Raw genomic sequence first — 17,353 nt, forward strand, 5'->3', positions numbered from 1 at the left:
CACGTACTTCCCCATGAAAGTGACAATTTATAACGTCGATTTCTTGAGTGTCAGCGATCCCCTCAGGGAGATGCAGCCTTGGGCATTCCGCCTTTAGCCTATTTCTGACCTCCTTCACCATAGGTCACAGGAGGATAGCGCAGGGGCATCGTAACACAGGTTCGATCCCCGGGTCCATGCTTAGAAACCTCTTGGTATTAAGTGCATTATAAATAACCAATTACAATTTACAATAGGTGCCCTAGAGTGCTTTTTAAAATAAGCTGCTCTTTTCTTAGGCGGTTCCCATTCTGAAGAGCGAGGATGGATTAATGTGTCTGGGCCAAAATCACCCCCCTCTTCTTCTTCTTTAGCGACCTTCCTTTTCTTTGGAGCTTTTTTCTTATGATTTCGAAGCTACCTTATCCTCTGTGTACTCATCTTGCCACTTGTCATCCCCCTCGTCTGAGCTACTGGATGACCTGTGTCGCCACCTGTTAGATCTTATGCTGGATCTCACCATCTTTCTCTTGCCACTCCTCTTTTTCTGTGGCATGCCAGGCACAGTCTGTGCTCCCTGTACCCTGGGGGCTGTTTTTCTCCCCCCTTTCTCTCTCCTCTGCTCTCTTATCCCTTTGAGCTCTTCCAAGCTCTGGGAAAACTTTAGCCAATCCTCCATCAGTGTTATCGGCTGGGAACCATGTTCCAGGGTCGCTTCCAAAGCTTTCTGTAACACTACCCCCATGCCGGGGTGAATTCTCTTCTGGCTAATGCTAGCCGCTAGCCTTCCTTTCATCACTGGAGGAGCTCATGCCTGATATTGAAAGGGGGGTGATAATGAAAATGTAAATGTCAATACAGGAGTCTTTAACCTGCTTCCCGTCCAAATTTAGTATATGTATATATGCAGAGGATTGATGCACTTCTGCTATGATAAATTGTTCAGATGATTAATTCTTCATGTGAACTAAGTAGTTGAGACAGAATTGTAACATAAAGTTATATGTTTTTTTATAGAAGTACTATGAGTACCTACATTTGTAAACACAGTGGAACAGGGTGTCATGCCATGTCCTCGGGTCCGGCGGGTCCCGTCCTGGAGGCTCTATGCCTGCTGGCGTCTTCGTCGGATTCCTCCGGTCCGGGTTCCCGGCTCCCTGGGCGCAGCCATTGTCGCGGGCCTGCGCATGCGCGGCCATCTGCGCATGGCCCTCCGCGCATGCGCAGAACGCATGGAGACCCGGGCTTGCGTCCCAAGCCTTGTTCCGGTTCCCAGGCTATTTCTGGGTTTCGAAGGCAGGGAATCACCGCGTCTCAACGTGGTCAGGATTCCTGATTGTGTTTCTCGCTCCTGGGTCACCTAGCCTGCTTGGTCCTGCTCTCCCAGTTCTTCCATCCTTGGCTGCCCTTATTCTTGCTAGATTCTCCCTCCTGCCTTCCCTTTACCTCCATTTGCCTTGGGTTCTTGGTATGATATAATATAATATGATATGATATGATATGATATGATATGATAAGGCATTTATACCATGCCTATACACAAGTGTTTCAAGGCGCGACGAGACAAGGGAGGGGAAACAGAGGGAAGACAGAGACAACGATCCTACTAGGCCAGTGACATTGAGATCGCGCAAGTGCAGGGGAGGGGGGAAGAGGATCAAGTGCAGGAAAGCAGGGGATAAGGGAAGGGGGCAGTGCAATACATAAGATAACAGAAAAATAAATAGAGACAATACATAAAAGTGCAGCCAGCTGGTGGCAAGTGCAAGGGTAAGTGCAGACATCAGGTATCAAGTGCTAGTAGGGGCTGTAGAGATACAGCAGCAGTCCCCGAGTGCAAGGGTTGCCAGGGGGGCAGTGCAGGTGTGCAACTGGCAGGGGTGCAACCTGGGCCCGAGATCAGAGGGTAGCCAGGTAACCAGAGCAGTTTCAGATTCAGCCAGGTGATCAGCAGGGGAGAGGAAGAGAGACAGCAGAAGCAAAGAGGAAGGTCTTGAGGTGCTTCCGGAACCGGAGATGGTTCTCCTCAAGTTTCAGAGAGGCAGGGAGGCTGTTCCAGAGGGAGGACCCAGCATAAAAAAGTGATCTGCCACCAACTCGCTGCTTGGAGAAGCGACCAACCCTGAGGGAGTTGGAGGCGGATGAGCGAAGAGCTCGGGAAGGAAGATATTTAGGAAGAGAGAGTTGAAGGTATTGAGGTCCCAAGCCCCACAAGACCTTGTGGACAATGCAGAGGGTTTTTAACTTAATCCGCGCCGCCACTGGGAGCCAGTGCAGAGATTTCAGTCTTGGAGAGATACGATCCCTGGGCTTGAGGCCGCGGAAGTCTCGCAGTCCTGTTTTGGATGAGTTGCAGAGGGCGGAGAGTAAAGGCAGGCAGATTTAGAAAGAGGATGTTGCAATAGTCCAGCCTAGAGAGAACCAGAGCTCTGGAGACAGTGAGCTTCTGGGGAAAGGAGGGGAAAGGAAGAATACCTTGGAGTAGGTGCAGCTTGAAGATGACCCCGAGGCTTTTAGCCTCACAGGTGGGAGTAGGAGGAGGGCCAAGAGAGGCCGACCAGAGAGTCACAGGAAAGGAGGGAGCAGGTGTGCCGATGAGAAGAATCTCAGTCTTACTGGCATTCAGGCAGAGATCATTGGCGGCACACCACTCCTGGATGGCGGACAGACAGTCAGAGATGACAGAAGAAGAGGAGATGGCTGAAGGGAGCCTGAAAATGTGCTGAGTGTCATCCGCATAGCACTGGAAGTTGGGGCAGAGAGCGGCAATGCTGTGGGCAAGAAAGGCCAGGTATTGGTTGAACAGCCAGGGAGAGAGGTTAGGCCCCTGGGAACACCACAGGTAGAGATAGAGGAGAGGAAGGACCCAAGTTGGACCTGGGAGGGTCGATCGGAGAGGAAGGAGGTCAGCCAAGCCAGGGCCTGATCAGTGATACCCAGGTTATTACGGAGACGGTTGAGTAGGATAGCATGGTTGACCGTGTCAAAGGCAGAAGAGAGATCAAGTAAGATGAGGACACAGGGGTCCCAGGGTCTGTAGGGGTCTTGTCCTGGGTTCCCATCCCTTGGGATTCCTCTTTTTCCCCTTGGGGTTCACTCTTTTCTTGCTGCCCTGTCTCTTGTCATTGCCCTGCTGGTACTTTGTTCCTTGGGACTTCATCATCTGCACCTAACCTCGACCAGCTACTCTGACAACCACCTTCTGGACCAAACCTCGACCAGCAACTTTGACGACCTCTGTTGTTATTGGACTTCAACTGGTCTTCTCTGTCAGTGCTTGCCCTGTCATGACGCCACGCAAATCAGATTAGTGCTGTCCCGTGGCGTTGGGAGCCGGTCCAGCCCCGTCCTGTTGGATACTGCCAGGAGGGAGTTGGATAAACACCCTGCGTTGCTTGTTCAACCCCTGTAGGAATCATTGGCAGACTGGCAGCCACATCTCTGCGCTCTCCAGGGAAAACAGGTAACCAACGATCACGGGACGCCTTGTTTAACACAGAGCTAGGCTCTAACAGATGCCCCAAAGAAGGCTGGAGCAGCAAAGGGCCATAGTGAACGGCTCATATATCCTAGCGGAAACACATGTTGACTACTTTTGTTTGGGAAGCAATAGACACACATGAACAATTCTGTTTTGTGTGTTGTTAAATAGGAATACATTTCAGCATAGATAACCCTGGTATGTTAACAGGAGTTTGGAGATATTGGTTGGTTGTGCTAGTGAGCATGAATGTGGTATGTAGATGGTGGTGCGTGTATTTGTATAAGTAGAATGTGTTTTTATGGTGCTAACATATTTTGTAGAAAGCAAATACACGATTTGTATTACAAATAACCCAAGATGACATATGTGATAATTTTCGTAGTGAATTCTGTCTCTTACTTTAGGTCTTGATCCTATTTTTGTTGTACAAATATTGTCACTACTTGGGTGATCAAGACTGTACCAGGTTCCTTATTTTGTTTGAGTCTATATGCAGTGAGTCCAGAAGCTGATCATTCAGCATCAGGTTCTACCAGGGACTGTGCCCGTGACATAATAGGAGCTGCAGAGGCTCTCAAGACCAGCAGGGGCGCTGTGCGCACTTCGCACAAGTTTCACTTTCAACTGAGAGCTTCTCTCACTCTCTGGTCGTGCTATGCACAAACCGCTCATGCCTGTTGTTTTTGTATCTGAGCATACCGCTCATATCTCTCCTCTGTGTCCGGTTCACGCTCTCCTCAATGGTCACGGAAGTAGATCTGAAGAGCGGGAACTAACCACGTTCTTGTTGCACTTCAATCTCTTCCGTGACCGCAATGCCCCCTGGTTCCCAGCCTGTGCTGTTGTGGTCACCGGAGCGCTAGTCCTATCGCGACCACAATGAACAATAGTGATATACTCCCTATGCAGATAAGCTCCGTCATGATCTGGTGAATGCTGTGCGCGCTGCCCTCATTGTGACTGATAAGCACTGTGTAATACAAGCTACACAACACAATCGTAAAATTAACAATGAAGATTATACTTAACTCGCTGCTCGAGCAACAAAGAAAGAGGGGTGTTCAAGATATCAGCAGTGTTTATGGGTCAATGTGGATTGGCTAGTTTGTTCGCATGTCCTTTCATGGACTAATAATATCCTGGACTACCAAAGACTCTGACACAAGTGGTATTGTTTGAAAGCTGCTCGAGAAGTAAAATTAAGAGAAAGCATAATCCGAGCCTCAGGTCTTGACATAGAATTGCTATCCAATTGGCTTAAAATCAATAGAGCATTTTGTTCCTTACAGTACATTTTGTAGACATTCATTTTTAAACGTCATTAGCAATGTTGCTAAAAGAAATTGAACGTTTGGGGAATTAGTTGTCAATGACCTAAAGTTGAATGCCAAGAGATGCTTCAAATGGCCGCCTGTGTAGAGTGCCCAGATGCCGCTATTCTGCCCTCCCCCCAGTCCTCCATAACCACAGCCCAGCACCACTGCTTGAGGCCAGTATAGGGAAAACGTGATCCCAGAGCTTCATCCATCTCAGCTTTTCCTGCACATGAACACCCTACATGTCTATTACATTGGGCATTACAAACCTTGCAATTTACAGTGGCTTCAGCCCAGTGGCTAACTTATGCATTTGGCAGCTATGAAACTCCAGAGTTAAAGTACACCCCTCACAAAAAAGAGAGAAGAAATATATTTGTCGACACTGCAGCGCCATGTTCAGCCAAATTTGGAGGGACAGGCAAAAGGAAGATCTTTTTGACATTGGTTAAAGTGCATTGGACAAATGGAACTATATTAGTCCGAAAACGGAGGCATCAAAAACATGTCCAAAATGAAGGCGGCCATGACATGGAAAGAGAAAGCAATAAAGGAGCGACACATAGGTAGGAATATGTATGCAGTTTTGTTAGCTTTTCTAAACATGATCAGCATTTACCAACCATGGCAATAATGCACACTTGGGTCATAAAAGATGATGAAAGCAACTTTGATCAATAACTGCCTACTTAACATAGACAACGGCATAGCAACCCTGGTCTTTATGTTTGCTGCTCTGTGGAAACCGGAAATGAACTCTTGTCTGCAGACTTAGCAATGAGCCCCAGGAAGTAGAGTGAAGGGGTCACTTAAAAAGAAGCAATAGGGTCATTGGTCTGACTCTCTTCAGTATAACAGTTTCATTCTGAATACATGTTTTTGGGTTTAACTGTTAACATGTGCTTTTCAGAACAATATATATATATATATATATATATATATATATATATATATATGTATATATATATATATATATATATATATATATATATATAAATGTTACAATGCCACATAACGATTCGAATACTTAGAAAATAGTTTTCAGCATATAGTTTGCCACTTTCAACATATACAATTCTGTTTTCAGTAGTGGGCATAAACATCTGAGAAAATAATGGTCTCACTGGTTTATTTTTTCATTCAATAACATAAAAATGTTTAGTGTATGATCTCATTCCTTTACCATACAATATCCTTGTTTCCTACATAAAATATACATTTCATACTATGTAATATGCAATTTACTATATGATCATTACATGTTCAATCTTTTCCAATAGATGGAAATGCTGACCTATGTCTCTCATCATGATATGTTTACCATTATCTAAAATAATAGTTGTACCTCTCCCTCTTCCCCCCAAGCCAAGCCTACCCCAACATTGCCACCTACCTTCCCAGACCTCTGGGCCATGAAGCGTGTGTCAGTTGAGGCTTTTGCTGCCACCTTCTCTGCCCCCCTCCACCTCTTGACTCACATCCTGACACAGCCCTTTCCAAGCTCTACTCTTCTATCTCTGATACTCTTGATGCTCTTGCCCCTGTCATGAGGATCCGTTTGAAGTCCAAAGCCAAGTGCAATTCCTGGTATGACTTTGACCTAGCTACACTTAAACCTAAGTGTAGGGCGGCTGAGAGGAAATGGAGGGCTTCCTGTTCATCTTCTGACAAACTGGCCTGTCGTCTGCTCCAAAGGCAAAACCAACTCTCTTTCCGCACCAAGAAGAGAGTCCACATTCAAGCCTGTGTGTCTGCGGCACCTAACAACTCAGCCAAACTGTTTAAAATCTGCAAGGAGCTAGCCAACCCTGCTGCAGTCTCTACCCTTCCTGTTGCCTCCCAGGCTCTTTGCAACGCCCTTGCCTCTCACTTCATCTCAAAAACCCAGGACATCCTACCCTCCCTCTCCTCTCCTAATCTTCCTCTGCCCTCTCCATTTGTGCTTGCTGACCCTCCTTCAGCCACCCTCCTTCTCGTCCTTTCCTCTTTTCTCCCCTGATGAGGACGCTAGACATGTCCGATCTATGAAAGCCTTGTCCAAACTAGTTCATCCCTGTTCCTCTAAAACCATCAAGGACCACATTGTTACCCTCGCTCCAGCCCTTGCCGATTTTTGCAACCACTCCTTTGCCTCAGGATTCTTCCCCTCCCCTCTAAAGCACTCCCTTGTGCATCCTCTTCTCAAGAAATCCACAGCTGATCCTTCTTGTCTGGCTAACTATTGCCCAATTTACATTACTCCCTTTCTGGGAAAACTCCTGGAAAAGCTGGCCATCTCTCAGCTTAACCTTTATTCGGATTCTGTTGACTGTCTCCATGACCACCAGTCTGGCTTCAGAGCTGCCAGAAGCACGGAAACTGATCTCCTGAACATCTGTGAAGATCTGCTCTTCAACCTTGACTCTAACATTCCCTGTGTCCTCATCCTACTTGATTCCTTTTCTGCCTTCGACATGGTCCACCATACCATCCTGCTCAACTGTCTCTGTGATAACCTGGGTATCGCCTGGCTGACCTCTTTCCTCTCTGATTGACCCTCCCTGGTCCAACTGGGGTCCTTCCTATCATCTATCTCCCTCTACCTTTGGGGTTCCCCAGGGGTCTAACCTCTCACCCTGGCTTTTCAACCAATACCTGGCAACTCTCGCCCAATGCATTGCCATTTCCTGCTCAAATTTCCAGTGCTACGCTGAAGACACTCACTCATTTTCAGGCTGCCCTCGGCCACCTCCTCTCCCTCTCTCATCTCTGATTGCCTAACTGCCATTCAAGATTGGTGTGCCGCCAACGATCTTTGTCTGAATGCCAGCAAACAGAGATCCTCCTCATCGCACACCTTCACCATCCTTTCCCCTCACTATCTTGCCAGCCTCCCTTGGCCCTCCTCCTAGCCCCACCTGCAAGGCAAATAACCTCTGGGTCATCTTTGACTCCACACTTTCCTTCTCTGCCCACATCTCTGATGTCGCTAAAAAGTCAAACTTCCTACTGCACCTCCTCAGAGGTACTTTGCCTTTCCTCTTCTTTTCCCAGAAGCTCACTGTCTCCTAAGCTCTGGTTCTCTCTAGGTTGGACTATTGTAACGGCCTCTTCCTAAATCTACGTGCCTCTACTCTCCGCCCTCTGCAACTAATCCAGAACAGGACTGCGAGACTTGTCCTTGGCCTCAAGCCCTCGGATCGTATCTCTCCAGCTCTGAAATCTCTCCATTGGCTCCCAGTGGATGCAAGGGTTAAATTAAAAACCCTCTGGATTGTCCACAAGGCTTTCTGGGGCCTGGGTCCAAAATACCTTCAGCTATTCCTCCGCGAATACCTTCCCTCTCGAGCTCTTCGCTCCTCTACCTCTAACTCCAAATGGGTCAGTCATTTTTCAAAGAAACAAGCTGGGGGTAGATCTATGTCTTTGGCTGGGGCCTCCCTCTGGAACAGCCTCCCTGCCACTCTAAAACTTGAGGAGAACCATCTCCAGTTCCGGAAGCACCTCAAAACCTTCCTCTTTTCTACTGCCTTTGCCCCCCCCCACCCTCTCCCCTGTTGATCTGTTCTCTCTCTGCACTGTGCACCTGGTCACCCTGTTCTCCGGGCCCAGGTATCTGCTCACCCTGCCAGCCTCCTGCACTGCCTCCGGGCCACCCCTTGCACTGGGGTCTGGATCTGTTCCCATACAATGACCCCTTTTTTCTTCCTGAACTTATCAGACCTACCCTGTCTGCTGCCTTAAACCCAGCACTTGCCACTTGCTGGCTGTACTACCACTGTTTGTTGCCTTTATTATTTATTTATTAATTGATTATTATTTATCTGTTTCACCTTTGCTCCGCACTTTCCACTTCTCTCCCTTGCATGCACTTTTCCCCTCTCCCTCTCCTATGCACTTGCGGGTTCTCAATGTCACTGGGCCTAGTTAGATCGCTGTTTTGTTCTCCCCTGTTCCCCTCCCTTGCCTTGTCGCGCTCTGAAACACTTGTGTACGAGTGCAATAGAAATAAAATATCAATTCAATTCAATACCTATAATTGAACCACACAAGCGTTTATGGTGCCCTTCCTCTGTTTCTGTTTCTCAGGTTGCGAACCAGGGAGCATCTGAAGTGGCGTACATCACCCTCCATGGCAAAGGGGACAGTCTGGAATTCCGGGGAAAGAGGTCTGTCCTTCTACAGCCCCTGAAAAACCTGGTGTTTGTGCAGACAGACAAACACATCTACAAACCAGGACAGACGGGTAAGAGGCAAGGGAAAGTAAAACCTGCACCGACAAAAAAGTGCCATAACAAAACTGAGGAAAATCCCTTGTGATCTTGAAACCTGTTGTGTCGAGGTGGTGTCCACTGCGGACTGAGGTTTCAATAATTAGCCAGTTTCCTGAATCTCAGGCCCCCTCTCTTTATTTAAGGTAATACAATACATGGACTTGGGCATTGTCATGACTATGGGGAATGATCTACGTCAAAACGAATATTTTACTGTGAGTCCAAAAACATCGATTTTTTGTTGTTGTTGAATTTTAACACCGTTCATTGAAGTAAATCCGGGGGGGGGCTGCGAATCCCCCTCCACACCCCCCACCTTAATTAATACACCAACCCAACCCCCCCTATTTTTCGATGAACTGTGTTTAAATTCGATTTAAAAAATGTTGATGTTGTGGGAATCGGGGAATGTGTCCTCATTATTTCGGGGTGATACTATGGGAATGGCCCCTCCACTCTCAGCGAGCTATAGTTAAGGAATTATTATTTTATTTAAGATTAGTACAAAAGTCTACATAAAATCCTAGATATAGTGGAACACATTAACAACGAAGATATTTCAGGAACATTAGTTACAACCCGTGTTCAATATTCATTAAACTATATGCAATACCAAACTGCATCCAATAATATCCTCTTCTATACAACTCCCGTTCTGTAGAAAAATACATAAAACGGCCCGGTCCCATAATGGAATGTACCACTTTCAGTCGCTGAATACACATACAGCTCTTTCAGTGGCACCCAAACCCGTTTATAGATTTCCAGCCTGTTCCTTTTAGATTGAATGATCTTCTCTCCAGTAGAGAGACATAACATGTCCTGCATCCATTCCTCCCTCTTGGGTTGATTATTGCATTTCTAATTGTTTGTATTTGTTTCTTTACAACTATCAGACGCTTTGGTAATCTGGACATTTCCAAAGTTTAAGTGGTGTAGATGCCCCAGCCTTCCCTGACTGGTGTATGACCCAATGCCATAGACCCAGTCCCTCATTGTCTCGCCCACATCCATCACAGATCTGCCTTCACTTTCCTGAAAGGAGGCATGTCAATTATCAATAAATAAGTCTCCTAGGCACATACAATCCACCTATTTCCATTTATAAAAGGGTTGTTAGGTGTCTAGCAGGTGTCAGCTATGGGCTTATTTCAAAAAAGGTAGCTGGCACTCCTCTCCAGAAACAACAAGGCATGATAACCTGTTCTGAGGTGAGAGTTTGCAGCACACGCTTTTTGCTCACTGTGCCTTTCACAGATGGGAAATATCCATTTGCATATCAGTCTTTGTCCCGCCCACATGGGCAGTCCAGCACCAAAATGCTATGGCAATTCCTCTCTGAACAAGAGTACCAAAAGCAACCCCATACACGTGTTTCAGCCTTGTTGGGCCTCATCAGTGAGGTGAAGCTTTGCCTCTCTGAGCACAGTGAGCAGGGAGTCCACGTCTGGTTGCCCCCAGGTAACTCTGGGTGACCAACCCCAAGTTCCTTTCAAATATTTCAAAAAAGGTAGCTGGCGCTCCTTTCCAGAAACAACAAGGCATGATAACCTGTTCTGAGGTGAGAGTTTGCAGCACACGCTTTTTGCTCACTGTGCCTTTCACAGATGGGAAATATCCATTTGCATATCAGTCTTTGTCCCGCCCACATGGGCAGTCCAGCACCGAAATGCTATGGCAATTCCTCTCTGAACAAGAGTACCAAAAGCAACCCCATACACGTGTTTCAGCCTTGTTGGGCCTCATCAGTGAGGTGAAGCTTTGCCTCTCTGAGCACAGTGAGCAGGGAGTCCACGTCTGGTTGCCCCCAGGTAACTCAGGGTGACCAACCCCAAGTTCCTTTCAAATATTTCAAAAAAGGTAGCTGGCGCTCCTCTCCAGAAACAACAAGGCATGATAACCTGTTCTGAGGTGAGAGTTTGCAGCACACGCTTTTTGCTCACTGTGCCTTTCACAGATGGGAAATACCCATTTGCATATCAGTCTTTGTCCCGCCCACATGGGCAGTCCAGCACCGAAATGCTATGGCAATTCCTCTCTGAACAAGAGTACCAAAAGCAACCCCATACACGTGTTTCAGCCTTGTTGGGCCTCATCAGCTATGGGCTTGCAATGGGTGTCAGTGCTGAATGGAAGGAACAGATCCCTAGGGGCAATGCACGCTTTTCCCAAAACATTCACTCCGTGTTGTGCACACAAGTGTCATAGCTCTGAAAAAGATAGCATACAGTGCAGCCAATATCAGTTACCAATGGGTATCTGATATTGGAAAAGGAAAAGCTGTATTACATTGGGTGTCTGCACTACACGTAGTGAATTTAAGGCAGTACACATTGGATTTACTCACCTGGGGCAGTTATCCTTTACCTAAGAACTCGATGAGTTGGTCATTACTGTGTGGTGTAAGTGAGATACGTTTTTCACCGGTTACTACTCCATACAGCAGACTAGGATTTATCATAATTCTTACCCCAATTACATACCGGTTCTTCTTTGGTTTAGTGAATGGAAGATGGATAGGACATCTTGCTTCCTGTGACTCATTTCAATAGGTAGGCTATGCTCGACCCTAGGACACACAAGTTGATAGTCTTTCTCCTTGAATATTCACGCAGTGTCTCTTGCGGCTACTCCTCTGTATTTACACAAACTTTGTGTTCTAGCTGCATGACTCTTTGGTATTGTTTTGAATTTCGGGATATCTCTGACTTTACACGCGAGATGGAGATCAGGTCTGGTAGATTGTGATCGTAATGTGAAATAATGTTTGTGAATTTATTATGTATGAAGGCATCATGAACCATTGAGTGTATTGGCATTTCATTTGTATTTACAGCTGTATTTTTTCTCCCGAAGAAGGGGTTGACAACCCGAAAAGTGTTGAGTGTCTTACAATTAAAATATAAAGAAGCTGTTTACGAGCATCTTAAGTCTGCGTTGTGAATTTCATCCTGAAACACCATCTCTGCAATCAGTATTTACCATATATTTGAACTGTTGACTGTTATTGCAGCATATAGGTGTGCAAGGGGACGGGAGTTCCGATTCTTAGGACACCACTGTTGTATTTGCCATTACCTCGTGTCAGGGTTGTTTTATCTTCCCCTGCACCCACATTGGTTTATTACCATTATTATTTATATTAGTGCTTATATTCTAAATGTAGGTGTGCATTAAACACATTGATTTTGTTTATCATTTATTAACACAAAACAGGTTTCTTCCTAGAAAAAAACAAGATTTGGTATCTCCCCAAAATGTTACCAGTTTAAGACTTCTTGGAACAGTTCACAATGACTGGGGAACTTCCCTCATTTACAGTCTCAAGATGGTAACTCTTGGCCAACTGGAGTTGCCCAGTCTCTTCCACCACATGTAAATAGTAATACAGCTGTTCTTTGATCCCGGGTGTCATGCTTAAGGGATTGCCACACCCTTCTTTGGTGGCACTCTCAAGTACCTCGCCTGGCTCCGTTCTTAGACACAGGTTTATAAGGGTAGTGGGTATTTTCCTGACTCAATTTCCAGTCACAGGCTCAAGGCATTTCTGAATTATTTCTTCCTTCCTTCTGTGTTGCAGTGAGGGTCTCTGACACGTCTGTTGCTGAGAGTCCTGACTCCAACCCTCATCACCTCCAACCTCCTCCTTCTCTGATTTTGCTCTCCGCCATACTGAATGCTCATTCCTCCTCCTGCCGTCGGCTTAGCCCTTCACATTGTGTCCTTACCCCAACCCTTTGTCTGGGGCCATGTATGCCCACTTGTTTCCTTCTTGAACTTCTTTGCTGCTCTCTCATTAGCCACATGTTTTTTATCCTTCTTCCACCGTGTGAGGTTCCCAACCCGTCTTCTTCTGATGATTTCCAACAACCTTCTGGTAACCTATCTGCCCCTGCCACCTCCAACACCATCCAATCTCTTTATCCGACCTTATCCTCCAAGCTCCTGCTTTATCCTCCAAACTCCTATCTTCCGCTCCTCCAAACACTCACACCCTCTGGAAGGACTCCCTTGGTTTATATTGGCCATTCTCTAAGAGCTGTAATAACGAGTGTTATTGCTTCATCATTTTGAAAGGTCCTTGATGTATTGACCTCGGAAGGATGAAAGGCAGTCTGCCCCGCCACAGGATTCGAAGTGGAGGCTGCCACCATGTCGCCTTACTCATGTAGCTGTCCACCCTTGGCTGAGTCACTCTCTGCTAGGTAGGTTGCAATTGATTCACCGGGCGGTGGCTTAGGAATTGGGGGCTGTACCAAGTATTCATATGCCTGAGTCCCCATTCAGGTTCTCAGTTCATGGCTCTGGTGAGCCTGGAGATCTGTGTAATATTTACAGGTATTTAATGAAAAGTATATTGTGGGGAAAGCACCTTTGAATTTGGCATTGCTTCAACCCTTGCATTTTTTCGGTTTGTGGATCACTGAAGCAAGTGAGATGTTATGATAGCTGTACTCTCAATGAGCAAGTATTAGTAAATGCTGTGGTGGAACTTTGAAATTTGGGCAGCGGGTCCGCACAAGTGCTATAAGCAAAGCCAGTGATTCCTACACAGGCTCACTAAACAAGTCACATAGGACTCAGTAGGGTTTCTTCAATGCCTAGTCTAGGGTTTCTCTTCCATTCTGCTTGCTGGAAACTGGTGCCCTCACCACCAGCTGACCTAAAGACACAGTACTTTAGAATGCCCATGGGTTAAGGCTGAAGGTGACAAGTTCCTTTGGAAATTTGGAGACCGAGTATCCTTGGTTCTTAGGTATTCTTTGATCATCCCCTGCCTTGAGGTATGGAGTAAGTTGGGAAGACCAGGAGATCCTCCCCTGCCCACATCTTGGCCCATCATCTGCTAGCTTCAGGGGGAGTCTGGCCCCACAGTCACCCCACTAGAAGTCCCCATATACAGGCAGGGGACTTTGTCACAATATCTTTGCTGAGCCCAGCGTCATTTGCATATCATCTCTCTTCCCATTACGAAACAGATATCAAATGTTCCTGTGGATTAGGGAATCTGGGACTATCATGAGACCACTTAATGATATAGAATGAACACTCCTGCCCCTTTAACTGGAGCAGAAGTGTAGAATATACATGGGAAATCCCTGAGGTACAACCTTGGACTATCAGCTTTCACTATTTCGGTCTCTTGGAACATGGCCAAATTCATGTTTTGATATAGAAAGGTATGTAGTAGTGCACTAGAGCTTTTTATCTGGGCCATGGCTTTAAGAGCCTTCTGTATTTCTAGGATTCCACTGTCGAATCTGTGTATGATCACAGAGATAAACATTTCACAGAATCAGGTTCAGTACCTGCGCCTGCACCGCCCAACCCACACCTTCCCCATTGAGATTCAGGGATAGGGAAACATAGCCTAAACACCTACCTGTTCCTCGTCCATACACCTCCCTAAAGAAATGTAACTTTCAAACCAACAGTAATGAACTGCAATTACCAGTGCTACTATATCACACAAGGCAGCAGGAAGGTCATGTCCCCCGGCAACCGAAGATGCACTGTGGGCATCAGCTCCCCTCTCTTCCTATGCCAATATCTCAATTCTGTCAAGTCCACACAGCCATCCCATCTGCATACAGGAAAGTATTGCTAGGGGGGGAAAGCTTAGGTGCAGCACGTTTGTCTTGGAAGCAATACAACGCAGTGCACCACAGGTTCGATTGCCGATCTCTGGTATTAAGCGCGTTATAAAAGAACAATTATAATTATAATAAATATGCATTGCAGGCAAGAAAAGAAATGTAACCTTCCCTCTAGGCCGCACTGATTCTCATCTTCTCGATCTTAGTGCGCGGCTTGTAATCAAAGTAAACATCGCACTCAGAGACCGGTGGGTTTGCTCGAACAGGAACCGGTTCCTCCTAGACCCTCGAGCCATCTCACAACAAATTTCATAGTGGATCTCCTTCCTTCTGAAGGACGCACCTGTATCATGGTCACCGTAGATTCCTTCAGCAAGATGGCTCACTTCTCTCCTCTTCCTGGGGTTCCTTCAGCCGCTGGTATGGTCGCGATCTTCGCCAGAGATGTCTTTCACCTTTATGGTTTGCCCGTCAAGATCATCTCCAATTGCGGTAGTCAATATACCTCTAGAGTTTGGAAAGCCTTATGTGAGCGTCTTGGAATTGAAAGAGCCTTTTCGTCAGGTTTCCATCCCCAGACCAAAAGGCAAACGGAACGACTCAATGCCACCTTAGAACAGTACCTATGCTGTTTTACTAACTTCCAACAGGATAATTGGGTGACTCTCTTGCCTACCGGGAAGTATTCATATAACAATCCTACTAATTCGGCTACAGGAATTAGCCCGTTCTATTGTATCTACGGCCAACACCCACTCCATCTCAACTCCGGACTGCTCAGAACTACGATATCTCTTCTGTGGATTTAGCCAGTCGGCATCCGGCGGTCAGCACGTTGCAACCCCTTGGATTCCCACTTTTGGGTGAGATGCTTAGTTTTCTACTTTCTGGTGCTCTCTGAGCCCTGCCTGCTCAGTTTGCCTTTGCTTTCCCTCTGGCCCTCCCTCCGATCGACGTTCTCACACGGCACTCCTCTGAGCTTCCTCTGTACTCCCCTTCCGCTCCTGTTATTCTTCTCTGTTTCCCGTTTCTTAGTCAGTGCGGCTCCTCTGTGCTGCTATCCTTGTATTGCTTACCTTGTCTGTCTATGGCCAGCGGTCCTCTCTGCGGTGCTGCTCCTTTGTTCCAGCTGCATATACTTGGCTTTTCCCGACTCTCTCTGGTACCCGGCTTCTCTCCTTTGGACTGTCCCGTTCCCGTGGGGGTACCGAGTTGTCTCCGGTTGGATTTGTGCAAAGTGGACTTCCTGCTAACAACTGTCTACTGCTCTGCGGTTGGGTCTCAAACTTTCATTGGAAGGACTTGGATTTCTCACGCGCCCGACACCTGACCATCAGAACCCTGTATACAAGAGTTTTTTTAGCCGGTCTGGGCTTTTTCCTCTTGCAGGCTTCCTCAGGGAAGGGGCCACTAGCCCGCCCTTTCTAACCAGGCAGGCATAGTGGCTTCCCTCTGAGGGAGACCATATTTCTTCCACAAAAACAGAGCACACGAGGGAGAAGAAGAGACGAGGACATATGGACCAGCTCCAGTGAGACAGGTGAGGACGAGGGGGAGCTGACTGAATTGAGTGATGACCCTGGTGAGGCTGCTAATCCTGACACAACCGATGGCAATGCACTCACCCTCGCCGACACTATGGAAGCATTAGGCTATCATCAACCCCACTCACATCAAAGGTTGCACCCTTGACTGGCTGGCAGACCAAAGCTGCAATACCAACTTCCACTCTAACACGTCATGCCCTTGGTCCGACCATCACGTCATCTCCTTCACCATCCCAAAGAACTCTTGTACAGATACTAGCCCTCCCCAGGCACCACCCGCCCTATCCAGAAATACTTGCAACATCACAGCAGAGAATCTACTACTTTTGATGTACTCCATTACTGGATACCTGATTAATTCTTCTTGTGACCCCTTCACCAGTTAAATAATCAAACTCTCCTAGCCGCCATTGACAAAGAAGCGCCTCTGAGCATGCGCAAACCTAAACCTCTAGCCCATCTAAACTCCTGGTACACCCCAAACCTCAAAACGATGTCCAGCACTAAGAGAACCGCTGAATCCAACTGTAAAAAATCCCCCACAGAATCAAACAAAGTATTCTTTACTGTTGCCTCTAAAAATTATAAACACGCCATCCTCCAAACCAAAAGTGCTACTTATAGTGAGAGAATTGCCAAATCCAACTCCGGCACTAAGGAGCTCTTCACCATTTTACAACAACTTGAATCACCAATGCCACCCCAAGATGGGTGTCTTAAAGACACTGCCTGGTGCACAGATATACAAAAAGCACTCCTTGACAAAATCGCTCTACTACAAATGAAAATCGAATCATAAAGGAATAACTTAACACCCAGCTGAACTCAGCAGGACTTTACAAACACACACCCCAGAATGCCAACACACAACTTGCATTTGCCCCAGTCACAACAATAGAATTCTTGAAAATTATCACAAGCCTTAAGCCTTCCAGATGTCAAGGTGACATCTGCCCGGCCTCACTCATTAAAGACTGCATGGCCGAACTTACCCCATTCATCACAACCTTGATCAATGCCTCATTCGAAACAAGCACAGTTCCAACCAACCTCAAAGATGCGTGGGTCATCCCCTTACTGAAGAAACCTACTTTAGAGCCTTACATCCCTACAAACTACTGCCCTATCACAACAGTACATTTCCTCCTTAAAATATTGGACAGAGCAGCTTATCTGC

General features: G+C 46.6%; 1 protein-coding gene across 1 annotated transcript in view; it reads left to right on the forward strand.

Moving 5' to 3' along the window:
- Positions 1 to 17,353, forward strand: part of LOC138510506 (alpha-2-macroglobulin-like) — a 1,041,624-nt gene that overhangs the window by 107,033 nt on the left and 917,238 nt on the right. Inside the window, exon 3 of the mRNA XM_069626208.1 lies at positions 8,848 to 9,004. Within this exon, the coding sequence (XP_069482309.1) occupies positions 8,848 to 9,004 (157 nt within the window). The remainder of the gene's footprint in view (positions 1 to 8,847; positions 9,005 to 17,353) is intronic.

Source organism: Ambystoma mexicanum, chromosome 6p, assembly GCF_040938575.1.
Source record: "Ambystoma mexicanum isolate Mex_15411 chromosome 6p, UKY_AmexF1_1, whole genome shotgun sequence".
NCBI lineage: Eukaryota > Metazoa > Chordata > Amphibia > Caudata > Ambystomatidae > Ambystoma > Ambystoma mexicanum.